Source organism: Esox lucius, chromosome 11, assembly GCF_011004845.1.
Source record: "Esox lucius isolate fEsoLuc1 chromosome 11, fEsoLuc1.pri, whole genome shotgun sequence".
Lineage (NCBI taxonomy): Eukaryota > Metazoa > Chordata > Actinopteri > Esociformes > Esocidae > Esox > Esox lucius.
Window position 1 is genome coordinate 49300551 of NC_047579.1, and position 27675 is coordinate 49328225.

At 41.7% G+C, this 27675-nt stretch overlaps 1 protein-coding gene across 3 annotated transcripts; it reads left to right on the forward strand.

Moving 5' to 3' along the window:
* tcf20 (transcription factor 20) lies at window positions 1-27448 on the forward strand. Of its 3 annotated transcripts, XM_010864706.3 has the most exons (7): window positions 1-521; window positions 12714-12799; window positions 16775-25163; window positions 25316-25409; window positions 25612-25675; window positions 25813-25913; window positions 26133-27448. In XM_010864706.3, the coding sequence occupies exons 3-7, from the start codon at window positions 17772-17774 to the stop codon at window positions 26156-26158; spliced, it is 7677 nt and encodes a 2558-aa protein (XP_010863008.2). In that variant the 5' UTR covers window positions 1-521; window positions 12714-12799; window positions 16775-17771; the 3' UTR covers window positions 26159-27448. The 3 variants fall into 3 exon arrangements, with proteins under 3 accessions (XP_010863008.2, XP_010863007.2, XP_010863009.2); XM_010864705.3 differs by lacking the exon at window positions 12714-12799; XM_010864707.3 differs by lacking the exon at window positions 12714-12799 and having other exon boundaries at window positions 2-521; window positions 25612-25661.
* The last annotated feature ends 227 nt before the right edge of the window (window positions 27449-27675 follow it).

Below are 27675 nucleotides of genomic sequence, written 5' to 3' on the forward strand. Positions count from 1 at the left end.
GCGGTCTTTCAGTAGCAAAAAAAAAAAACAGTAACAGGAAAGCGAATATACAAGTCCACCGATAGATGCATGCTTTTATACGATGTACTTATGGCAATAGTAATTTGCGCTCTATTACTGTAGTTAGTATAGTTAGTGCGGCAGCAATGCGTTTAATTTGAGCTCGAGCTAGGTGGCTTCACCTACGGTGTGTGAAAGAGGGAAAGGAGAGGGAACGAAAGGGGAGGGGGCGGGGGTGTATGGACCTCACTGGTTACGGGACCTACAGGCACCCCGATTGTGCTCTCATAATTTTTGGAGGTGATCGAGGACAAAAGAAAGGGGAAATTGGAGGAAAGGCCCGGGATTTTTGTGTTGTGACGGGGCCCCCGACTCGCCGCCGCTGGTCGGGGTTGTCAAGACGACAGAGGGTGAGGGAAAAGCGGCGGAGCATTCGACTCAAGACCGGGGTTTCCTGCCACACCAGCGGGATTGTCACAAAACACCCATTTACTCTTCGAGGGGCCTTGAAGCTTTCTCAGGTATGAATTGAAAGACTGGCTGTGTCTTGTTTATCTCTGCATTTACTAAGGCATATTGATTTAGTCGGGGAAGATGGGCTGCAACACCGCTTGGTCAAACGTTAACTATACAAATAACCTACTTAACGTTTGCTATCTAATGTATTTCTAGCTAAGGAGAAAACATCTGCACCTAATCACCCCCTTTTTGTATGCTGCTTGCCTCCCCCTTCCCATGATTATTGGATAGACCAGGTAGCTAACATAGCCAGCTTGCTAACGTTAACGTTAGCTGATTGTTTTCGTTTCGCACAAATCTATTTGAGCAGGATAGCTAGCTACAGTAGCAAATTGGTGTACTAAATCGTAGCGAAAAAGACTCTAACACAATAGCGCAAATTGGTTTCTGCAACACAGCCTGCTAGTTAACTAATCAGGCTAACCACTTACTCATGCCTCTAGTTAGCGAGCTAACACCTCGAGCAGATCTGGTTCGTGTACTTTAACGTGTTAGCTAGCTAATGTCAGCTGCTACTAGCGTCAACATGAAAATACTAAAGCTGCTCGCGCATAGTTTGGTCTGCAACAAAATAAAAATAAAATCCTGTGGTGAAATGGCTGTTTTTTGTGATCTGGTATGAAAGAAATGCCTTATGGTACTGTTTAGCGTCCTTCATCATTCACAATACGGTGTTTTTGTAGCTACATTCGATACATCATCATCATACTGTATCTAGGCTACTTGATCTATGTGCCATAGCATTTGTTTAGGATGGCAGTGTTTAAACAGGCATCCCAATTCGGATCCCAATTCTTTCCACTAATTGGTATTTTGGCCAATCAGGTCAACACTAAATAAAACTATGTATGATGTGGAAATATCTCACTAGTTGTGTCAAACTAAATTATTGTATATCTAAAATTTCTAAATTAGACTTGTTAAAATGCAGCTGTAGAGGAGGTGGTTATCAAACTTTTTTTGTCCTGATCCCAACCTTATTCTTTCCTGATCATAAAGAATGGCAGGCAGCACCATTGGGGCAATCTCCATTTTGAAATAGTAAATATTCTATATCACAATTGGATGGTCCCACCTAATGACCCAGTTGGATGTGAACCCAATAAGGTCATCTGGAGAAATCAGTCAATTTTGTTGGAAATCCCACCCATTTGACTACATTAAAATGGTTGAAGCTCTCAATGGCGCTGTGCTTGCTAAAATTGCCTTTTGGTCACTAGAGACCTTTTGTTGTCTATGGTGCTGATTTTAACTACATCTTATTGTTCTTTAAGTGAATCTGTGTTACTGTATTGACATCGTTTGGCCACTGACATCCAAATATTAACTTCCTAAAAGTGAATACACTCTAGCCTACTAGAAACTTGCTTGTACTTAAAACACCCTCCATTCAGGCTTTAGGTGTTGGTTTTCTTCTTAACTCGAAAAAAGCTAAAATATGTATACAGTGTCTTAATAAAACATGACTCTCCACAAACTTGTAGAGTGTTGATTCTACATCTGGAAGATGGGTGTAGCATTTAGACCTGCAGACGGTGAACAATACCGACTTCTGCAACTTGTTGGGTTAAACACAGGACACTATTAGAAGGTGGTGTTATACACTAGCATGGTGACCGAAAGTAAAAATAAATATTTGTTCTGATCTGATGAAAAGGTGGGTCTACAGCAGTCATCAATGCCATTGCCACTGGGTCTGTGCTGCTTAGTTCAGTGGCTTCTATTGGAAGGAGCCAGACCTCTCTGGTTTCTCTTCAATCTATGGTAAAGACTGTACATGGATGGTTGCGATTAAGCTTGACTTCCACTGTACACACTGAAATAAGTTCACTTTACTTTAAATAGATGAATGATTTATTACTTAATATTATGCAAAATATGCACTAGCTCAAAAAACCCATGCACTAGCTCAAAGATCCTAACACTGGCTCAAGAAGCACAAAATGTAAAATATTTTTCTGATATATTTGATTGTTGTAATATTGTATTCTGTTTAATTCCACAAATTTGGACGTTTAAAAAACAAATGTGCATTTTTTTATTTCAACTCGCACCCAGACTTCTCCAAGGGATTTGGCACAGGTTAGCTTAGCAATCATGCAACTCAGCATTACAAAGTGAATCCAATTGTCTGAATGTCTGATGGGAGCGCATTTTACATTCCGGTTATATATTTGGATAGACTTTTAGAAATATAATTCTATATATTATTCTATAATATAACGTGTAGTGCCCTCCTGAAGTATTGCAATCATGGGTAAACATGGATCAAAAATAGTATGATTTCTTATTTTTTATTATTGTTCATCAGTTTGATCACATTAAATAGTAGACAAATTTATCCTTTGAGATACAATTCTTCAAAGATAAAAGCAGCTTTTAATCCAGAACCAAATATCTGGGTCACAATTATTGGCAACTTTTAATTAATCTTATATATATGTGTGTGTGTGTGTAACAGTGTAAATTTGCTGTCCCCTCTAAATAAAACAACACACAGCCATTAATGTCTAAACCGCTGGCAACAAACGTGAGTACATCCCTAAGTGAAAATGTCCGTGTACCACTAACAAGTCACATGACACCGGGGAGGGAAAATTGCTAATTGGGCCCAATTTAGACATTTTCACTTAGGGGTGTACTCACTTTTGTTGTCAGCGGTTTAGACATTAATGGTTGTGTGTTGAGTGAAAAGATATAATCAAATATTAGCATGAATGTGAGGGGTGTACTCACTTTTGTGAGATACATTATGTGTGTGTGTGTGTATGTATGTGTGTGTATATATACACTCACCTAAAGGATTATTAGGAACACCTGTTCAATTTCTCATTAATTATCTAATCAACCAATCACATGGCAGTTGCTTCAATGCATTTAGGGGTGTGGTCCTGGTCAAGACAATCTCCTGGACTCCAAACTGAATGTCAGAATGGGAAAGAAAAGTGATTTAAGCAATTTTGAGCGTGGCATGGTTGTTGGTGCCAGACGGGCCGGTCTGAGTATTTCACAATCTGCTCAGTTACTAGGATTTTCACGCACAACCCTTTCTAGGGTTTACAAAGAATGGTGTGAAAAGGGAAAAACATCCGGTTTGCGGCAGTCCTGTGGGCGAAAATGCCTTATTGATGCTAGAGAGCATTTGTGAAGCCACAACATCCATCATGCCTTGTTACCACTGTGCAGGTTGGTGGTGTAATGGTGTGGGGAATGTTTTCTTGGCACACTTTAGGCCCCTTAGTGCCAATTGGGCATGGTTTAAATGCCACGGCCTACCTGAGCATTGTTTCTGACCATGTCCATCCCTTTATGACCACCATGTACCCATCCTCTGATGGCTACTTCCAGCAGGATAATGCACCATGTCACAAAGCTCGAATCATTTCAAATTGGTTTCTTGAACATGACAATGAGTTCACTGTACTGAAATGTCACCAGATCTCAACCCAATAGAGCATCTTTGGGATGTGGTGGAACGGGAGCTTCGTGCCCTGGATGTGCATCCCACAAATGTCCATCAACTGCAAGATGCTATCCTATCAATATGGACCAACATTTCAAAAAAATGCTTTCAGCACCTTGTTGAATCAATGGCACGTAGAATTAAGGCAGTTCTGAAGGCGAAAGGGGGTCAAACACAGTATTAGTATGGTGTTCCTAATAATCCTTTAGGTGAGTGTGTGTGTATATATATATATTATACACACACACTACCATGCAAAAGTTTGGGGTCAATAAATAATTTCCTTGTTTTGGAAAGAAAAGTAAAAATAACATAATATTGATCAGAAATACCATGTAGATATTGATAATGTTGTACATGACTGTTGTAGCTGGAAACGGCTGATTTTCAAGGGCACAATGGCACGTATTTGCTAATCCAAGATTATTTATATTTTTTAAACTGATCTATAGAAAACCCTTTCGCATTGATGTTAGCTTTGCTGAAAATTGCGCTGATTAAAGAAGCAATGAAACCGGCCTTCTTTAGACTAGTTCAGTATCTGGAGCATTTTGTGGGTTCTATTAGTCTCAAAATGACCAGAAACATCAAACTTTCTTCTGAATCTCATCAGTTAATTTTTGTTCCAACTATTCTATCTAAGAATTGCCAAGAAATGGTTAGAAATCAGCCGTTCATAAAGTGGTGAAATAATGATTGCATACCCGGTCGTCAAGGGGGAGGGTAATTAAATTATTTATTGAAGCATTTGATAGTCTATTGTTCATGGATGTTACAAAATCGATCTTACTCAGTCTTAGAAACTCAGTCTTATAACTCAGTCTCCAAGAAACTTCTGGTCATCCTCTACTTTATAGACATCGCAGTCCAGAATACACAACACAGTACTGTAAGCCCATTGACTGATTACTGTCGCACTTTGACTGAATGTGACTTCCTGTGTACAGATAAACGGATGTTCCATTGTAAACTAAACATAACAAGCATACATTCATATACTTCAACAAAACTGAAGATCTTGTACAACAATCTGTACTACTCCCTTTTCAGGACAGCGCAAACTGTCTTTAACCAGGATAGAAAGAAGGCTGGGAGGCCTTGGTGCACGACTGTGCAAGAGGACAAATACATTTGATTGTCTAGTTTGAGAAACCGACACCTCACAGTTCCTCAACTGGCAGCTTCATTAAATAGTAGCCACAAAACACCAATCTAAATATCAACAGTTAAGTGGTGACTGATGGTGGGCTTCTAGGCTGAGTTCTTCCTGTGTCTGTGTTCTTTTGCCCATCTTAAATGTGCCGTACGCAGCATTTTCCATTTCAAATATCTGACAATAACCCTTCTGGCACAGCCAGAAGAGGACTGGTCACCCCTCTGAGCCTGGGTCCTCTCTAGGTTTCTTCCTAAAATTCGGCCTTCTTAGGGAGTTTTTCCTAGCCACTGAAATTCAACACTACTGTTGTTTGCTCCTTGGGGTTTAAGGCCGGGTGTCTCTGTAAAGCACTTTGTGACAACTGCCGTTGTAAAAAGGGCTTTATAAATAAATTTGATTGATAAATTTGATGAAATATAATCCAAATTTTTTTTTGGGATTCACCTTTTACAGAGGAAGCAATTGATCAAGTTTACAATGTTTTGTGGTTATTAGTGACATAAAAAGGCATCTCAACAAATAGCATTTCTGGAATTTCAGTGGAAATATTTTCAGGTAGTTGGTTAGCTACCTTGCTAAAAAATACACCCCCTATTATCAGCCACCATCCCCAGTTCTCAGACACCTTATTAATTTCTTCAATTGCATTATATTTCCTTCTTATTTTTGTTAAAAATGACAGCAGACACTCTTTGAAAATAGTGTACAACCTAGTTAATATTTGTGGTGTTCTTTGCAGATAAAGAAAACAAATCATTTGTGTGTTGTTGACCAAATTCTTATGCAACTATTACTTGAAAGAAGCAATTACAATGCCTTTTAGCTAGAACTGGTAAAAACATGCATATTATTGTTTCCCTGTCAATGTTCTTCGTGTCATGTAGCTAGAGCTAGCACGATTATGCTTTCGTGTTCACTAGTGAGCCATCAATAGATGCATTGCGATATATGTCTAACGCAAACTGCCCAGATTACGTTTTAATTGGTTTAGCCGTTTACTTAATATATACAGTGTTCCATAGTTATGAAATGGGCCCGTCAACTTCAATCCCACCTACAGTGAATGTCTGTGTTCATTAGTACCGCATCGAAGGTTGGAGGTGACACTGCTTCATACCGTTTAGTATGCTCCTAGTTAGTAATGATAGTGTCAGGTCCTAATGGAGTTACAGAACCGATATTCTACTCACTGCTTACACGGTACATGTCACAAACTTGCATAGTGCACCTTTAATCTTTTCTTTTTATTGACCAGTCTGAGATATGTCTTTTTCTTAGCATATCCCTGAGTTGCCTCTTCACTGTTGATTGGTGTTTTGCAGGTGCTATTTACTATTTTACTTTTAATGAAGCTGCCTGTTGAGGTCCTGTGAGGCGTTTGTTTTTTAAACTGATTTGTGTGTCCTCTTTCTTAGTTGGGCACCGGGGCCTCCCACTCCAGATACTCAACTAGTCTAAAGAAGGCCAGTTTTTTGCTTATTTAAAGTTATTTAAAATTATTTTTCAGCTGTGGTAGCATAATTGTAAAAGGGTTTTCTAATGATCACTTGGATTATCAACCACAACGGGGCCTCGATTTACTCCAGTATCCTACGTTTACATACGTACGTATGCATTGCTAACGTACTCCACTGCGTGCATTATGTCTAAGCGGATATCTAAAAGCTCTGTCCACTGGGAGGCAGTTTCTACCTGCCAGGAAATTCCTTGACAACTATTTCCGATTTTGTACAGCAAACCATAAACATGGCGACAGAGGAGGAGGTATCGTCATTAATGTGTGTCTTACGAGAATGACCGAATGAGCGGCGCCAAAAAAGATGGTTAGACTCTAAAACATCCATTGTGTACTACTACTTTGATGTTTTCGTCTGGCCGAGCGTCTGAAGATCCTAGGCATACTGCCCCACAAATTCTGTTGGTATTGCACCTTGCGTATGTGTGCACTCAAGGCCTAGGGAGACATGCACAAAGGACAGACCTAATGTACGCAGGATACACGCGGCAGGCATCCTGCCTATGCATACATGAACTTAGAGTGAAGTATATTTGCAGCATTTGGGCAAACATTAACTGAAGCTGTGATGAACCATCCTGGAAAAGGACCCATGTGTGTTATGTCCCCACACATTGAGTAGGATTGTTTCTAGAGGTACATTTTATGGGGGGGATTTTGATAAATATCACTGACCTTTTGATTAGTCAGAGCGCATTTTTGCGACGACACTAGAGGTTGCTTTGCTGTATGAAGAGGAATTGTTGTTCCGAAACAAACCTACTCCCTACTGTTTGGATAGATAATACATGGCATATAAGTACTAGGAGTTTTTTTGACCAAGATCCGCCTGCTTCCACTAGGAGGCTAAAAAGGGTTCATCGTTGAATCCTCCAGCAGGACAATGATTGAAAGCATTCCTCCAGATCCACACAATGGCTCACTGACCATTGAATGAAGCCTCTTCAGTAGCCATTCTTGTGCCCTGACCTCGGCCTCATTGAGAACCTGTCGGGGGAGCTAAAGCGGAGAGTCCATAAGAGAAGACCATGGGGCTCTTAAGTGTCATGGGAGGTTCTGTGTTGATTAATGCTCTACAGCATTGTTGTGTTCTCCCAACTCGTGAAACAAGACAGAAGAAGACTTTCTGTTATCTGGGTAAGGGAAGTTCTCAATGCATGTCTGCCGAAAGTTGTCGTTTTTGGGAAGAATATGAATTTGTTGTTGAAGAATATGTATTTTATTCAATGTCCCTAAACTTATCGGAATATTTTTCTTTTTTTAAGAGTAATATCAAGTTGATAAACAATAATGACATTTTCAAAGCATTTTTGCTCCTTTAACAAGTGTGCAATAATTCTAGAGGTCATTGTCTGTTTGTTAGATATTGGAAGGGATTCACTTTTTCTCTTCCTGGTTAGAAATATCTGAAACCTGCTTGGGACTGTCATACGTAAAATAGCACTTAACACATTTAGTAAAAAAATACATTCAACATTTTATATTTACTCCAAACTAATAAGTATCTTCTTAATCATACAATGAAGAGGTTTCACACCTTTAATTGATGCGTGTTTTCACATTGTAGTGATAAAAGGGTTTAGCCTCAACCACTCCTATATTATCGTGTTTATTTTAACCTGGATTGCCATTATTTAGAGTTAAGCAGCAAACTAATGCCTTTGCAACCTGAATGGAGGTTGATTTACGTATCAGACAGTTGCCAGGGGACACATTATCAGCTGAGGAGATCTAGTTTGGATATTACAGGACAAATAATTAAAGAAATAATAGCGCCCTCTGGAAATTTGGGCTGATAGGGGTTAAGTTGACTACCTGGTATTACCCTTCTTGTGACAGCACTGTGATGATGACATGATAATCTCCTCTGAAGAAAATGCTTTTCAAAAAACGTTAACATTTTCAACATTACTTAATGCTAAAGACATACTATGTTTCATTGTAAACATGGACAATGCTTGACTTCAAATTAGTGCAAGAGCTGTCTTTTTCTAAATTGGTATGTCCATAGATTTCTCCTGTCAAATTACCACAACTGCCAGCAGCATCTGTTTGTAGCCTGTGTAAATCTAAAAAGATGTTTGCTGGTCTCTGATCCCAATGTTCTGCTATCTTCTACCATTGTGCTCTTGATCACCACGTGCTACCAGCTATGTTAGGCTACAGTAAAAAGCACATATCAGACCCTCTAATGCGGTGAGGTGCTGCATGTGCTGGCATTCGAACCAATGCTGAATCAAACATAAGCCTTTGAAGGCGTCCTTAAATGATTAGGCGAAATTGCGCGAGGCAGGGTGCTGGTGGACGGTAGCTTTCTTGATGGACGGTTGGACACAACCGAATACTTGTCTCCATTAAATGACTCCCAAATTCAACCAAATGCAAACGTTAGGGTGCTTGAATAGTGGTATGTTCAGACCGACCGCGGTCGCTGGGAAGGTCTCATAGAATTTCAGTGGGAGTAAGGTAGCAAAACGCTAACAGCTTTGCAAGCGGCACGGTACGTGGTCCTCGATCCCGTGAGCTGTGCTGCTTCGTGTGCATGCTGGCTCGCAGATCGAGGTGCCAAAAGATAAAAAAATTTGAACTCTTGAGCGGCTGCTGTGAATGTTGACCAATGAACAGTTCATCATGTCAACCAATTATGTCGATGATGAACATCATATCAATGATTTGTGTACACATGAAAATTAGGAAAAATTAATTGTACGTTTCTGATTGTCCTGAGTTACATAATTTACCTCTAGGGGCCTACGAACTGGGAACTAAATAGAAAAAATGCAGTTTGGAGGAATGTTGGTGCGTAGTTCATACTGGTTTGACTCACTTGCTTTGCACATGTAGACCTAGCCATGTTGTTTATTTAATGGTAGTCATTATCATTTATTTAGCTTTCATTTTAATTGACAAAAACCTAAACAGAAGGTCTGTAATGTCATTTATAGACAACACCAACCAAACCAAGCTATGCCAGAGTGGTGGTATTAGAATCGCAACCATCGCGGTCTCAGCTGCGTTGTGGCGGCAGTGGCTATCGTGTGTAGGCCTACTAATGATGTGCAGTTTGGGAATGATTTGTTCTTTTTGAACAAATCTTTTTAGTGACTCTGGGCTCACATCCTTTTTTGTGACTCGTTTGATTGAATCGTTCATTCGAATGGTTGGCAGGGGGATTTCTGCAACATGATCATTTGCTTCATACGCGGTCCTCCAACTCAGAGCTCCGATCAATGTCTGTGTACATTTGCAGAGAACAATATGTCAAGCCAGGAACATTATAAAGATGTATAGTTAGTTGATTACTGATATCATGATAAACACAGATGAAAACAAGCGCTTTGCTTGAGTAAAAAAGACTTGTGAATGACTGGCTCGTTCAGTTTTAGCGTTCAATTGAAAGATTGTTTTGTTCATTTCAACGTCTGGCAGCGGAGTTTTACCCAACCCCTGAATACGCTGTCCTCCAGCTCAGTAGTCTTTCCAGCTGCTGTTTTACTTACACAATGTCAAAGCTATTTCATTTCATGGCACAACAATGTTCGTTTTTCTTTCATTCATGAATGACATTGATACAATAACTATCAACGTAGGTGAAGATAACTGACTATTTCGTAAAGTGTAAAGAGAGAACTGTGGAAACCTCTCCTCTTTTACTGCGTAGGGGGTTGTGACCTTTAGGCTGTCACCACAAAAAGCATGCACGGATAACTCAGTCACCCATGAATTTTGACATGTTTACAATGTGAAGACAATTTCGAGGTTCGTAAGTGAAAATTCATTTCACAAGCGAGAAGGCTGAGTCGTCTGCTCTTGACCAGTCAGTGCCATTTGCATTTCTACAACCAATACTATTGGTCGGATAGGTTCATGAATCTAATACCCTATTTCCAGGAGATGATTAGTTTTCCCGCAATTATGGAAAGTTTAATGATCTACACTGTTTTATTTTCTGACTAAGCTGAATAAATAAATGATCGATTTGTATAAATAAATAGTTATTCATGTCATGTATTTAGCAAAAATGTTTACCTTCTTTGTTTATATTTTTATTTGATGGGGGAAAATGTAGGGGAAATACTGAGACACTATTAGGAAAAAAAGTTGTGCAAACACTATTGCCCCATTAAGCAGAAAGTATTTCTTAAAACAACTCACGACATCTCTAAAAATTCACAGAATTATTGACCCGTTGACAGAATGTTTGGTAGCACAGCTTTTGGCCTAACCTAACTACAATCATGGGCTTCCTATAGCTATGGATGTTTTTCATGCAACTCTGTACTGTCAGGTTGACCCACTCACTTTGTGCAAACTGCTCCAGCTCTCCCTTTATTGCAAGTGGGCCTCCCAACTGTTGTTTTCTGATTTCTCCATAGGTTTTTTTAAATAGGATTTCGGTCTTGACTCATTGCTGTCCACTTTGTGTAGTGCAGAGTTTTGTCTTGTCTTTGTTAGCTTTGTTAGAAGGTCTGTGGCTCGGTCATGTGTGTTTTGGCAAATTGCAGTCAAGCTTTCTTACAGTGGGGCAAAAAAGTATTTAGTCAGCCACCAATTGTGCAAGTTCTCCCACTCAAAAAGATGTGAGAGGCCTGTCATTTTTTATAAATTTATTGGTAAATTATGGTGGAAAATAAGTATTTGGTCAATAACAAAGGTTAATCTAAATACTTTGTTATATACCCTTTTTGGCAATGACAGAGGTCAAACGTTTTCTGTAAGTCTTCACAAGGTTATCACACACTGTTGCTGGTATTTTGGCCCATTCCTCCATGCAGTTCTCCTTTAGAGCAGTGATGTTTTGGGGCTGTCGCTGGGCAACACAGACTTTCAACTCCCTCCATAGATTTTCTATGGGGTTGAGATCTGGTGACTGGCTAGGCCACTCCAGGACCTTGAAATGCTTCTTACGAAGCCACTCCTTCGTTGCCCGGGCGGTGTGTTTGGGATCATTGTCATGCTGAAAGACCCAGCCACGTTTCATCTTCAATGCCCTTGCTGATGGAAGGAGGTTTTCACTCAAATTCTCACGATACATGGCTCCATTCATTCTTTCCTTTACACGGATCAGTCGTCCTGGTCCCTTTGCAGAAAAACAGCCCCAAAGCATGATGTTTCCACCCCCATGCTTCACAGTAGGTATGGTGTTCTTTGGATGCAACTCAGCATTCTTTCTCCTCCAAACACGACAAGTTTAGTTTTTACCAAAAAGTTATATTTTGGTTTCATCTGACCCATATGACATTCTCCCAATCCTCTTCTGGACCATCCAAATGCTCTCTAGCAAACCTCAGACAGGCCTGGACATAAGCCGGTACTGGCTTAAGCATGGGGACATGTCTGGCACTGCAGGATTTGAGTCCCTGGCGGTAGTGTGTTACTGATGGTAACCTTTGTTACTTTGGTCCCAGGTCTGCAGGTCATTCACTAGGTCATGTGGTTCTGGGATTTTTGCTCACCGTTCTTGTGATCATTTTGACCCCACGGGGTGAGATCTTGCGTGGAGCCCCAGATCGAGGGAGATTATTAGTGGTCTTGTATGTCTTCCATTTTCTTATAATTGCTCCCACAGTTGATTTCTTCACACCAAGCTGCTTACCTATTGCAGATTCAGTCTTCCCAGCCTGGTGCAGGTCTACAATTTTGTTTCTGGGGTACTTTGACAGCTCTTTGGTCTTGGCCATAGTGGAGTTTGGAGTGTGACTGTTTGAGGTTGTGGACAGGTGTCCTTTATACTGATAACAAGTTCAAACAGGTGCCATTGATACAGGTAACGAGTGGAGGACAGAGGAGCCTCTTAAAGAAGAAGCTACAGGTCTGTGAGAGACAGAAATCTTGCTTGTTTGTAGGTGACCAAATACTTATTTTACCGAGGAATTTACCAATAAATTCATTAAAAATCCTACAATGTGATTTTCTGGATTTATTTTTCTCATTTTGTCTCTCATAGTTGAAGTGTACCTATGATGAAAATTACAGGCCTCTCTCGTCTTTTTAAGTGGGAGAACTTGCACAATGGGTGGCCGACTAAATACTTTTCTGCCCCACTGTATGTCTTTCAGGACGGGGTCTCCATCGATACAACCACCTTAAACTGAGTTGGGGGACGGTTGGTGCGAGTTGAAGGCGTCGTTCCTCGTGTCTGAAGGTCAGCTCGTATCTGTGTGGTGGTTGATCTCGGTGCTTTCTCCTCCACCGAAACATTTGTTGGCAGCAGTCTTCCATGACGTTGTCACTTGTGGCCACGTCCAGAGTGTTCAGTTACTGTGGCGTGGGCCTTAAACGTCTTAATAATATTACAGTGTAAACCGGAAACATCGAGGTCTGTAGAGATGGACTTGTAGTGGACATCTTCATGGGCCCGGGTAGGACCAATTGTCCTCGATCTGACAAACCTAAATTGGGTCTGAGTTTCTGTAGTTGACCCCTGAATAGTGACGCTTTCCATTTGGTAGCATATTTATTTTAGTGACCATTTTTTTAAAGCTCAGACAAACCCGTCAGATCAGATAAATTTTTTTTTTATGATTCACCAAACTCCAATTTCACAAATGTTTATGTTATTCTCTTAAATGATTTTCTACCACAACCCTGATGGAGAAAAGTGTTGATAACACATAATTATAATATAATGCTTATAATATTACCTCAAAAATGGAGGAACTGTGTATAATGAATGCAGTTTATGGATTTTAATACTCTCTCAAATGAAGGCTGACAGTCGTCACTAACCTCTAAGTCATTGCCTTATTTCAAATCCAGTGTACAGAGCCAAAAGAATTTGTGTCACAGTCCAAATAATGATGTACTGCACTGTATATTAGCATAATGTAACTATAGTATATCATAGCTATGTCTGGTTTTGGGAAGATTACTCCTTTCTACACAGGCTTTTGACATTGATGCACAATAGTGGCACCTGCTGGTCAAAAGAATACAGAGCACCAAAAATATAAAATGCAAACGTCCCTCATGCGTAACATAGTTAGGGAGGAGAAAAGTTTAATTGTGCTTGGTATCTAATAGTTAGTTTGTTGGTGTATAATTATATTAGGAGACCATTTGTGTCTTCACAGGGCCGTCTGAGTGCTTTTGTAACTATTGACATTGCTTCTTTAATTAAGTACTTCTGTATTTATAGAAGATTAACACCAAAGATTAAATTTCTCTATGTGCAGCATCCTCAGGAGAGGGACAACCTTTGAGCCAGATAACTTTTTTTCTTCAGAGGGGTTCCATTGTTGACTGCCTGAATGAATGGAGCACCCCCAGGCATTCACCTATTGAATTGTAGTTATCAGAGTTCAGTGGTTCCTACTCCCGACAGTGCAGTTAAAAGTTGAAAGGTAACCGTTATTATAATTAAAAAAATAAGAAGATAACACAATCAGTAATAACACTATACATAAATGTGCATCAATAATAATTACTTTACAACTACAGTGCAATGTAAAAGTGACCGGTGTGCCTGATATAAGTGACAGATGTGCATGATGAGTGACTTTGCATCTTGAAAAATGCGGTGCTCCAATCTGGGCCAATATCCTGGATCAGTTTTAGCATTGGTCTTCCCACCTGTTCCTGTGCCTGAGTTAGCCTTTCTTTTGCAGCTGTTCAATACCCCACCAACTTCCTTGGTTTTGAGCACATCTCATAAAGTCTTAGGCAAGTATTATGTCTACATTTAAACTCTTTAGCGCTGGCAATCATCTTAAAGGTAGCATTTGTCTTCTTTTACTGGTTGCCCAACTCCTCAATGATGACATTAATAAAGAAATCACACTTTAAAGCAACATCCAAGTCTAGAAATACCACTTTGATAATCAAGATCAGTTCTAATGTTCCCAGTTGCCTGTTGGAGTCAATACCTACAAGATTCCCTTTTCTAAGTGAAATGGGATAACAAATGGAATACTGCCACTGCTAGCTTCACTAACAATGGCAACGACACTTAGCTAGACACTAATAATGTTAATGAACAAATGTTAATGAATACTGCCACTGCTAGCTCACTAACAATGGCAACGACACTTAGCTAGACACTAATAATGAAACATCAATGGGCAAAGGGGGAAAATATCTGTTTCTAATCAGACCTCTGTACATCACTTAGCTTCAATTGCACCTACGGAATTGTCTCCATATCAGTGATCACTTATTGACTTGTCAACATTCTTCGTTTTGTTTAGTTTCATAGTTTGAGTTGAAGCATAAACATACTCTAAGGTAGCCAGGCTTGACAAAAACACATGTCCATATTTTTTTGTAGTCTACATTAGCTGGCTTGGCTGGCAGAAATGCAGGTGAGCCGTTGTACGTTGAACCCATTTGGGTTTAGTGATTCGTGTGAGGAAAGAGCAGAAGTTGTTATATTGAACATTTAATTCATACAGGCTGTACAGTGTAATAGATGTCATGAATTAAAATCAAGAGATCATGTATTCGCTTTCGCAACACAAATGCACAGATTTGAAATATGTAATTCAATGTTTTCTTGGAGGGGAGTCTGTCCAGCGACTGAGGACCACAGTGTTTCTTGAGTCCTATATATGGCTTGGAGTTATGATAATAAACGTATTATAATTAACTCATAATAAATAACTTCCTCCAAACAATGACTAAATTATGATTTCTATTTCATATATCAGTGTAGTTATCCTAAAAGTAATTATTTGATTTCAGATCCAAATGTTTCGAGTATAGAGCCAAAAAAGACAAATGCTTACTGGCTTAACAATTATGGGTTGCAATGCAAGTCTGAGTATCAGTGCTCTGGTTGTTTGTTTTTTTGAGTCACTGGGTCCACATAAACAAAGTTCATTTTAACAATCAGGGGAAAACATTTCATATTGACAATGTAATGATGGCAGCATATCTCCGTGCCTATCCAGTCAAAGTGCAAATACAAGTTATGGGAAAAGTCACACGTCAACAATGGTCAAAAAGTAAAGTCACGATTCGAGTCACAAGTCATGACAATTGGAGTAATAGACCCAAGTATTTCTGATCTGTCTTTTTTTGTAATGCATCACAATGTTTGGGAAGCTCAGTAAAACATCAAATACAATCATCAGTTAAATAAGTTTAAAGAAATCATCCCAGTCTAATTAACTTCCTGGTACCATCTTCTGGTTTTGGAGGAAGATGGATGTTAGTGTTAGCGTGTTCCTGAGAGTAATATCTGTCAGGAATGGGTTCAGTCGAGCAACATGGCACCAATCATCCCAGTGCTAGTTTGCTTCTGAAGCTGAGCAGATTGGGTGTTGGTCGGTCCCTGGATTGGAGGACAAACGCTGCTGGCAATGGTGTTGGAGGGCCGTTAGGGGGAGCTTTTCCCTCTGCTCTAATGATCAAATCCCAATGCCCCAGGGTAGTGAAGGGGCAGTCCTGTGTGGAGTGCATTCTTTAGGGAGGGCACATTAAACAGGTGTCCTGACTCTGGGCACTAAAGATCCCATTGCACTAATTGTAATAGGAACCTCTGTGTCATGGCCACATCGTTCAAATAACAGTAAATAATAAAAAACATGGTTTTGGCTTAAAATGATAAAAGATTAGTCAGGTTTGTGGGAAGAGAATAGAGGGCGCTCCACTTATTACCACTACTGGAAGGGATCTCATAACCCTGGCTGTATGAATCAAGTGCATATCTGGCTCTTGTTCCTTTCGTTTTTGTGCCATTTCATAGACTTTTGAGTTACAGGTAATTATAAGAAACGGTGGCAGTTGAAACGTTATTAATAACATTTTAAAAGCTATTGTCTAGCACTTTTTGGGTTAAGATATTTACAATAATAAAATCTTATATAGTGCTTACTTGCACAGGTGTGCCTATAGGCCAGTGTTATTGCTTTATGATGTTATGAAGACTATATTTGGTGGCTGTTTCCTACAAGGCCTACAGTTTGTAATGTTTCCGTTCCTGAGGATTACAGAGCATGTGGCATTTGTTAAGGAACACAATGAGACAGAGTAATGCGTTTGGCAAGGGTTATCAACCAACCCACTTTACTTAATTTGTCTACTACAACCCACGCAGAAGATATAGATGCAATTGGCTATGTGCAGTATATGTGGTCACTGTGGCACACACTGTTATTTAACTTTTTTTCTTTTCTTTCAGATTTCCTCAGGGCTCCTGTAAACAACTGAAGAGAAATGGACTCACACAGATGGAAATACTGGAGAGAAACTGTAAAGGAAAAACAAGGCGAAGCTGAATAAATGCAAACCTTACTTTTGAACATTATTATGGTGGACTTTAAATTGAATAATGATTGAAAGAAAAAGAAAATAAGCTAAGACGGAACATTTTGGTGGATATAGGAGAGCACCAAAAAATCGAAACGCTAAACAAATATATGGTGAAGAAAGACAGAATTGAGGGAAAACTGGATGAAAATGTTTCTACAAACCACACAACATATGTCAACAATTCAAACAGTATTTGAAAGCGAATGATCAAAAAATAAGAGTATTCAAAAAGTATTAATTTCAACAAGAACACACAGCAGTGGATGTTTTTCTCTTTTTTTGGGACATTGATTAACTTGCATTTCTGAGGATATTTCTCCACAGGTGCTAGCCAAATGCACGCACACCTGTGTGAGGAAAGCTTTTCCTTGTTCACAGACTAGTCCTTACTCCTGTCAGAGCTAACGGATTGCAGCAACAGCATTCCAGGAGTCAAAAAGGCAGTGACTTACTCTTGACTCATTTTTGCACATTGGACACCATTGAATCCCACTGCAATTTCACCTGAACTCTGATTCCCTGTGTTTCTATTACAGTGGAACAAGGACTATTATTTCCAATTGTTGTTGTATCTGTTGATTTACTTTTGATATATTCACATTTAGTGCCAAACTACAACATTGCAACATCTGTATCATATCCTTTTAGCATTGAATTAGCAGCATTTGCTAAATAACCAACCTGGTTGTAATTATAAGACAGTTCCCAACTATTGAAACTATTTCCAGAATTTATACATTTTAACGGATGAGTTACACTACATCAGCAGATTTCTAATTAACTGTACTGCTAATTTTCTGCTCAAGCCTCAGTGTATCCTTCATCTTCATTACATTTTCTGTTTCTTCAAAGAATTTCTTAAAAACATGCAGAATTTCCCCAACAGTCCAGCAGCTCCAGCTCTTCCTCCTGGATTTACTGGTAGAGGTAGGGGTGGCTCCTCTTACCCACCTCAGCCGACAGACCCCCAGATATCCCCCAGGATGACAGATGACTACACTGTGATGCAACAGCAAACACCCCCAAACCCTCAAAGTCACAGTCAACTCCTAGTCCCTCGTGGGCACCACCACCCTAGTCAGGCAGCGCATTTGCTTGCTTTTGGTGCAAGGAACAGAGCCGGGGAACCACCACAGGGTAATATACACAGTGGCAGTAGTAGCAACCCTTACCGAAAGGAAACAATGGATTATTATTTTGCAATGGGTGGAAAGGACAGACATAGAAGAGGAGGTATGGCATATGGGGCAGGTTTGGGCTACTCAAATATGGATGGACATATACCTCACCAGTACAGACATGCTGGAACTGGTTCAGGAACGTCCTCTGGTATCATGTCTCCCTATCCCTTGGATTATGGTTCTACGGCTGGCTCAGGTGGTAGTAGCAGTGGCAGCAATGGTACTGGTGCTGGAGCATTTTCCCCCTCTCATCAGTACAACATGGGTCAAAATCCTGCAATGCAGCCAGCATCGGTGTCTCAGCACCGCCAACATGGACAGAATTACCCTGCTCATCAAGGACTGCACCATGGACAGCAGCATCGGACATATCCCCTCTCTGGACACAGAATGCCTCCACAGTTCTCCCACTACTCGCCACAGGGTAGTACACCTACAAGCTCGTCAGGATTGTACAACTCCCCACCACAGAGATATCACGATGGGGCCAGCATTGGTGGTGTATTTGAGCCTAAAGTCAACATTTCTCCTAATATGAACTTTAATTCAAACTCACTTTCAAGTTCTACGGCAACAAACAACGTTGGATCATTGGAGAATGTTCCACAGAGTTATCATTCTTCAAGTTATCCCTCATATCCCCCACAAACTCATTCACTCCACAAACAAGCCGCCCTTCAGCACCGCAATTCTCAGCACAATTTAGGAATAGGTTACGACAACTCTCTCAAAATGCAGCATCACGCGCCTCCACCGGGTTCTGTATTTTCTAAACATCACCAGTCCTCTAATCCCGGAATTCCTGATCAAGCATCTCAAGAAGTAGTCAAGTCCCCAATGCACTCTCAACACCAACAGGGTCAAAACAATCCAAACTTCAGCCCTATATCTAACCCCTCTCCGGCTGCCTCTGCAGTGCCGTCTCCCAGCTGTTGCTCCTCACCTTCCCCCTTGATGAGTGTCTCGGAGGGAAATGGAAACACACTATGTCCGACATCACATGGTCCGTCGCATCCTGCTCCCCCAAACCCTCGTAGCGGCCACGACCATAGTCGGTTATTGCAGACTATGCCTCAGTTAAGTCCCACACCAAACTCTAACAGCAGCATCAGTAGTTCTGGGAGCAGTGGCAGTAACAAAGCTGCTCGTCTGAAAACAATTGCCGGAGTCTCAAATCGAAGCAGAGAGGGTGTAGGTACAGGGAAAGGATCACATGAAGAAAGGTCAACCACATCTATCTATCCATCTTCTCCTCTTGACAAACTAATTCAGGACCCTGGCCTAAACAGTCTAAATGCGTTAACATCACAGGTAGCAAATTTACCCAACACCGTGCAGCATATGCTTCTCACAGACACACTAATGTCACATAGGAGGGGAAAAGATGGACAAAATCAGATGCAGCAGGCACTACAAGCCATGACTTCGACTCAACCAAGGAGCCGAAGTGTCAGTGCTGCCTCAAGCACTAGCACAGTCAGGGAAGGAAGTGGAATCGGTGGTGGTGAAGGTGCAGGCTCTGAGGCTGGAGTTGATGAAGATTCCTTTCTGGTTTCTGGAAGAGTAACAACAGGAGCCAAAGAGGAGCAGGATGAGCAGTTTTCTAAGGGGGAACAATTGAGAATGAGGCAGATAAGTGGAGCAAGCAGTGGATCTGAACCTGCTGGCTACTATCCTCCTCCAACTCAGAGTCAAATGCCCATGGGTTCAAGTCACAACCAATCCCAGGTTGGACAAAGTGATCATGGTACACAGGGAAAGATGGTGTTCAAAGAATCTTCTGCAAAACCATCTCTGAATCCTTTAACTGTTTCTGACACCAAGACAACCAAGACAACTGAAACCCGGACACCACCATCATCTCCCTCTGCTCCTCAATCTGCTGAGCCTGGTCCAAACATACATTCTCATACGCCTGTTTCCTCTACTCCCACAGGCCTCATTCCCTCTTCTGATCCTCAGTTTCACTCAAAATGTGTTTCTGAAGATAGTGCCACTGATGTTAAAACCAAAAATGGCCTTAGGAAAACAAGGGAAATGAAAGGGGAAGGGATTAAAGATGAAAGTGACGGGGCGATTGAAAAGAAGGGAAGAGGCATCGATGGCGATGCAGGTAGAGCGCACACACAAGAGGAACACTTGCAACAAGATGGACAGGACAAGGAAAATACAATGGATCCGTCCTCCTCCTGTCAGAACAAAAATGGTGATATGAAGGACAGGAAAAGATGTAAAATAAAAGACATTGACAACTCTAATCAAAATTTTGAGGAACAGCAAAATGCTGCTGGAGTGGCTGTTATTGTGTCAAATCGGTCTGAGTTAAGTAATCCAGAAAAGGCTATGCACAGAGACAACTGCATAGAGGAAAAACATCCACAGAGCTTTCTCAGAGAGTCTAGTAGTCAAAATGGGGAGGAAGGAATGGATCTGAGTGTATACTCTTCTCAGCATGAAGTTCCCCAGAAACCTAACTTTGGGAAGTCTGTCCCTCAGAACTATCCCTCCTCAGGTCCTCAGAAACATGGTTTCCAAGAGTCAACACATAGTGTTGCCATGGGTTTAAAAAACAGAGGGAAACCTAGTCAAGGTAGTGTAATGGTATCGAATTTAAGGTATCAAGCATTCCATCAGCCACAGCCCACTTACAGCCCTGAAAACACCAAGGATGTAGGGGGTACTGTGGTTGAGAGGTCAGTGAGGAGAGGGGAAGGATCAGGAACAAGGGGACAGAATGATAATTCTCAACTCCAGCAGCCATTTCCAAGCCTATTGCAGGAGGTTCTACAGGGCTATCATTTAGACCGGCGCTATGGGCGATCTGAACAGGCACTTACTGCCCATCTTCAGGCTCAGAATATGACTCCGCATCATTACCAAAACAGACATCCTTATGGCATGGCTGATAGTATGAGAACCCAAACTCGAGTTGGAGAGGTCACTTCGCACCCTTCCCAAATGACCAGTCCTGGAAAGCCTCTTCAACCAAATCAGCACCAAGGGTCTGTCCCTGATTTTGTACCAGACCCTCCTAATTCCTCTGTGAGATCTGAGGTAGTAAGAACTAAGGGGTCTCACAGTGGACCTGCAGAGAAAAATAAAGTGGTAACTCCTCAGCGTCAATCCACCCATATGCCACAATCTGCAGAGTCTTTGTCTGGAACTCCACCAAAGCACATCAACTTAGCTGACTACTCCTTGCCTCACAGGAAACCCCCTTCAACTCAGTCCAGCTCCTCTGCTGTGCAAGAACTCCTGTTGCAGGAAACAGAGCCGTTAGTGGGCGGTGCTGGGACCATAGCTCAAACTGAGTCACAAATGTTGTCGGCATCCCATATACCTTCATCTAAAGAGCGCCGCTCTGTTATATGGGATGTTTCTCCAAATCGCCACAGTACACCAGAAAGGGAGAGGGAAAGTGAAAGAGAGCGGCAAAAGAACCAGATTAGCGCCTCTGTGATCCAGCAGCCATCAACAATTGACCTGGGGAACAGTAAAGAGATGCGAGATAAAAGAGAGGTTGGGATGGAGGTCGCATTTAAGGAGACCGCGGAGGTTGTACATCATAGTGGTCTTGCAGTGAAGGAAACTGGTGTTGAGCACCATAACAAGGCTCTACACCCATCTGTGGTCATGAATTCAGATCCTTATAGAAGAGGTAAGATTGATTTGACCACCACCTTGCCCTCTCGACATCTGCAACAGTCCTCTCACTATACCTGTCCCGCCAACCCTCTGTCTCCACCTTCAAGACGTCAGTCATACCCCCATGGTGTGGATCTATCTACCGGACATGCCAGTGGATTTCTTGGTTATAGGTTTGGTGATGCAAGAGAGGGCAATATGATGCCGCGGAACCCCCATTTTCCCTCTCCGCATCCCTACAACTCAACCCAAACCCAACTGCAAAACCAACAATCCACAAACAAATTACAAATGTATCCTCACCCCCATGCTCCTCATGATACTCACGACTTGGACGACAGATGTGATTGGCCAGGTACCATTAATAGACCTGCCAAGGATATGATGCAGTCCAGCACCTCTCCAGGTAGACATAAGCTTAGTCAGTCAGAGCAGAGACAAAGAATGCAGCCCCCAACTGACATTTTGCACAATCGTCAAACGTTGGCTAAACAGCAAGTTCCTCAACTGAGCACTTACTATGACCTGAAAATGTGGGAGTCAACACACTCTGGTAGGGAGAATGTAGGGATCTTGGACGGGGACCCTTACCAGAGAACTCGACAGCCCCTTCATACTGCCCCACAATTGGTTCCAACAACTGCACCAGTCTCCAACATGCTTGAATCAGCTACCTCTCGGGGGGTTGCAGAAGACATTGTTAAATCGCTCCATCCAAAATCCACAGTCCATTCCATTAAAACAGCTGGTGTTGGTGCTAATGTCAATTCAATGATGCCCCAGAGCCATCGACCAACTAAATCTGGGGCTTCTGGAGATACCAATCCATTAATGTTGAGGAGGAGAGTTCGATCTTTCATTTCGCCTATCCCTGCCAAGAGGCAGCATCAGGATGTATTTCAGCAAAGGAGTACCCCCAGTTCATATCACTCACCTTTGGCCCATTCTGAATCCAGCCTCCAAAATGAAGAGGACTCATCCAGTTCTGATACAACAACACTTGGTTCCCCTAATACCCCTTGTCTCACACCTGGACAAAGCACTTATTCACAATCCTCCTCACCGGTTCAGTGTAGAAAGAGTCTGCCTCCAAGAAAAGGGAGAGGTTTGAAACTGGAGGCTATTGTTCAGAAAATTACACCAAATGTGAAGAAAAGTAGCCATGCTGAGTCAAATGATTTTGATGGATTTTCACACACTGAAACATCTCAGTTCACTGACACACAGGACGAAGAGGAATGCTTACCGTATCTAGATGAAAGTCACACTTTAAGTGACATAATGCCCTACAGAGGGGTTGAAGAGACCGGACCATTACCGCCCACCCCATTCCCCTGTGATCCTCACCAGACATTACACGTTTTAAAACGTGGCACTGCGGGAGCCGTCACACGGCCTATGCAGCCGGACTTTGACTTTGGTTTAGGGGCTTCAGCGTCTAGTACCGGGGATAGGGATAAAGAGATTCCCACTGACTTTACCTTGTTAGGACCCTTACCGCCACCCCCACCACTGCCTTGTCCAGTACAGGGCTCTCCCCCACCCTCTTCATCAGCCTTGTCTGACATTCAGCATTTCACTAATACTTACCAGCAACTCGAAACTCGACGAGGTGAACAGTCTGCGGCCAACCTTCTGAGACAGAAACTCCAGGAAGCTGGGATGGGGTATGATGATTACAGTAGCAGTGACTACTATGGAACTACCCCCCCACACCACAGTCAGGCCCAAGGCCACCTGCTAAGACAGCCACATCAAACCTCTCCAAGGGTGTCTTTGTCAATGACTGGCTGTCCACAAGATTCTAAAACCTCAGACAGTTCTGTTCCTAAAGGCTATTTCCCATCAGGCAAGAAGAAGGGAAGGCCTGTTGGAAGTGTGAATAAGCAAAAACGTTCTCAAGCTGTCCAGCCACAGAATGCAAACCCCAGTGTTCTGCCTGGACCACCCACCCAATCTTCTACAACGGTTACCCCACAGGTAGCCCCAAGCCCTACTACCCCAACCTCTGTCCCATCAATCATTCTTCAGACTGAGCAGAAAAGTACCCCTCCTGAGATTCCACCTGTTTTGACCCAAGTCGTAAAATTGGATGTTGAAAGTGAGGACACTCAACCAGAGACGGAGCTGAAGTCTGTCAGCCAGAAACAAATGGGGGTGAAAGATGAGAGTGAGGGAGTTGGATCAAGAGGCAGGCAGAGGAGGAGGAGAAGAGGAGTAGCTGCAGCGGCAGCTATAGATGACCTGGAAGCGGCTACAAGAGCAGGAGGAAACTTAAGTAACACCAGAGTTTTTCCTGATAATAGCAAGTGTTCCTTTGCTCCATACATACATGTGGAGAGAAAAGTAGCTGAAATCGGAGCTGTATGCACAATTGTGAATGGTGAAGAGGAAAAGATGAAGGGAGAGCGTTGTGCTGTTGGAGGGAAACCAGGCAGTAGTGGGATTGAAGCTCCCTTAGGCTCTCTTTTGTCCCAACTACCCAGGAGAGAGAGAGAAATTGAGATTGGCAAAGAGAAGAGGGATCTAGAGGAAGTTGACTCTGCCCTCCAGACAGGAAAGGCAATACCTTCATCTGAGTATGTACTACCAGGCCCTGTGATTACTGAATCCAGTCATTCTGGCCGTCTTCTCTGCTGCCTGTGCCAGAAATGGGCCAATTACAAAAACCTTGGCGATCTCTATGGACCTTACTACCCTCCTGAATATGCAGCAAGGCTTCCCAAGAATCAACCTCAGATTCGACAGAGTCTTGTGACTACTGGAGCGAGTAAAAATGTGCCAAATCTAGATACCATTTCAAATGTGTTGACCACTCAAGAACCTCAGCCGCAAGATGAGCCAACTATCAAGTCCTCAACTTACAGTGATTGCATGTTTAGTCAAGTGACAAATGCAGCATCCCTTACCACTGCTGTTGACACTGCCTCTCCAGCAGGTGGAGATGAAATGCTTTATCTGGCCGACAAACTTGCTAGTACCACCGCCAGTAAGACAGCCATTCTTAATTGGGACATGCCTCCGCAGTTAAAACCGATGACTGAGCTAACAAAACAACCCGAATCTCACAGTAAACCCACCTACAGTCAGCAGGACCAACCATGCCAGCAAAAGCAGCCCGAAGACACCCAACAAAGGCCTCAGCACAGAAAGTTGACCTCTCACCCAAGATTTAAAAGGCGACATAAATCCAGCGAAGATTCCCCTAGAATGGTTCCATCTAACAGCAAAGCCTCATTGCCATTCCAGCCTCCTCCACCAACTTTGGACTCCCTTGGGCCCCTTGCACAGTTGGCCCAACTTCCTAAGATGCCCATGGACCCAGAGGAGCTGTGGCTTCATGAGGCTTGCATGGTCTGGGCCAGTGGGGTTTACTTAGTCAATGGAAGACTGTACGGTCTTCAGGAGGCTCTAGATGGTGCCAGAGACACAGTGAGTATTTGTATCTTAATTGCTATGCAGTATTCAATATTGTACGTGCCTGGGGCAGTTCTTAATGCGCCTACACACTTTTAATATTACGTTCTGTGCTGTTTTTCATTTTAATTGTTTTCCTGCTCTGATGTGCGTGTGTCTGTCTTCAGGTCTGCTCGTACTGTGAGATGGTTGGCTCAACCCTTGGTTGTTACAGCAAAGGCTGTACCCTGAGATATCACTACCCATGTGCCATGGATGCAGGTACAGCATGACTGGCGAATTCCAGTCCGTGATGCTGAGCAGTTGTTTCATTACCAATGTGTTGTCTCCTAAACCTCTGTCTACCATGCTCTACTGTAACTGGAACAAAAGTACCCATTAATGCATGTTTAAAAACGAGGGGGTTATTATTTAGTTGATGGTAATGCAAAATCTTACAGACTTTTTATTTTCCCCTCATTAGACTGCTCCCTGAATGAAGATAACTTTTCTCTACGATGTCCGAAGCATAAGGTAAAGAAGGAGAGGTTGGTTATTATATCATTCTCAGGCAAATATTTGATATTGTTTGTTGGAAAAAAAGAAAAAAAAGGTTTGTCATTCTGACACCACTTTGATGATCTCTGCTTTGCCTCTGCACCCCCTGTCCACTGTATGTTGACAGTTTCCCCAGAGTAGTCGGCCAGCAAAGTCTGTGTACCTTGAGCAGTCTGAGAGAGGCTGAGGAAGACAGCGAGGATGAAGACACGCAGGAGTTTGGGAACCGTAAGTCGGAAGGGATGGGTGCGAGGGGAAATTTGGTTTGGTGCAGCACTGATGATTTCAGAACACTAATATTTGACTGCTATGGGACTGAACACCGATATAATATGCTTTAAGGTACCATGAAATAAAAAAAATACATCTGGAAATGCTCACAGTTTCAACCACAGTGTTGTTATTCCTGGCGTCAATGCACAACTTGTTTTGTGTATTCTTTCCTAGGTTTGCTCGGAACATTGAAAGACTGAGGATTGTTAGTGAAACAACCAGCCGTAATGAGAATGCAATGAGCGTCTGTTGACAGATGGACTGCGATGACAGAAAAAAAGAGGAATGTAACATTTCTGAAAGGGGGTTAACTTTAAAACATTTAAGACAATGGGGGGGGGAAAAAAGAAATGTTTTTTAAGTGAATTATCAATCCTTACTTTGCAAAGAAAAAAAGCGATCAAAGCAACGCGGATGAAGGGAAATAATAAAAAAGGCTATGTTGAGACAGAATAAGACATTGTGAGTGACACTACAGAAAGGAACTTCCTTTTCAAAGAAGAAAAGAAACAAGCAGCCTCTCTAGGCAAATGTTACATTTCTGGAGAAACCCTCTAACTTTGTTTCCATCATTGCTATCATACTTTTATCTATCCTGATTTTTTCCTGTATGTTATGAATCAGTATATTGGGAGCAATCCATCCGGAGGACTGTGAAAGAGTGTTGGGATAGAAAGTTGTCATTATAGCTCAAAGGACTTTTTAGTAGTATTTCATCATAATCTTCATAATCATTATTATTTTAGGTACCATTATTATTTGTATCTGCAACAGTGTATGCTGAAATGGATCTATATTTCATCAACATATCATTCATTGAACATTGGATATTTTATCATTCCTGGAGAGGGAGGTGCCAGAATGACATCATTTGGAATGTCAGGGTCGATTTGCCTCAGAGACATTATTGCCTTGGAGAATGGACTTGTTGCCTTTCAAAGTGTGTATGTATTAGAGTGAATGTCTCTAAAAAATGTGGATGAGTGTCCATTTTTGGTCCTTTGAAAAGTGTTCTTATTTTTCATCTTTGGGGTTTTTACGGTACAGATTATTCATGAAAATCAAATGGACATTGTATTAGTTATTTTTCAAACAAATATTCATAATATGCTGAGAGAATAACTGACCCGATATGAGATGACAATGTTGATTAATGCCTGCCATCGTAGACCATGTTCATTGGGAGAAGACTTCAGATGGCAGGTCTACCAAGTGTTGATATTGTGGTGGATTTTGTTCTATAAACGGATGGGATTTTACCTGAAAAGAAAGACAAATTGACCAAGCAGTAGCCAAACGTTTAGGAATCCCGAGGGTTTTGGGAATGACTAGGACTGGGAGTCCCCCAACTTTACTGTGGAACGAGGAATCAGTACATCCCAACTACTTCAATAGGTTCATTTCTCAGTGACACTTAAGATATGGATCACGATATGCTATCATTCAATGCATTCAAAAGAAGCGATGCCATAAACTTAAAGTGAGTCGTTTGTGTTGTTGTCTGTATCATTTTTTATTCTTGTAAAAAAACAGTCAAATGGAAAGAAAACAATTATGATATTTGAAACATGCTGTACTAGAAACATGTCAATATGTATATGAACTATGAATACACTTACAAAATGCTTCAAAGAATGCTGTCCTTTTGAACATTTCACGTTGTACGTTTTCCTTTTATTTTTACGCAAATGGGTTCTTTCAGCCCAATAATCACTCC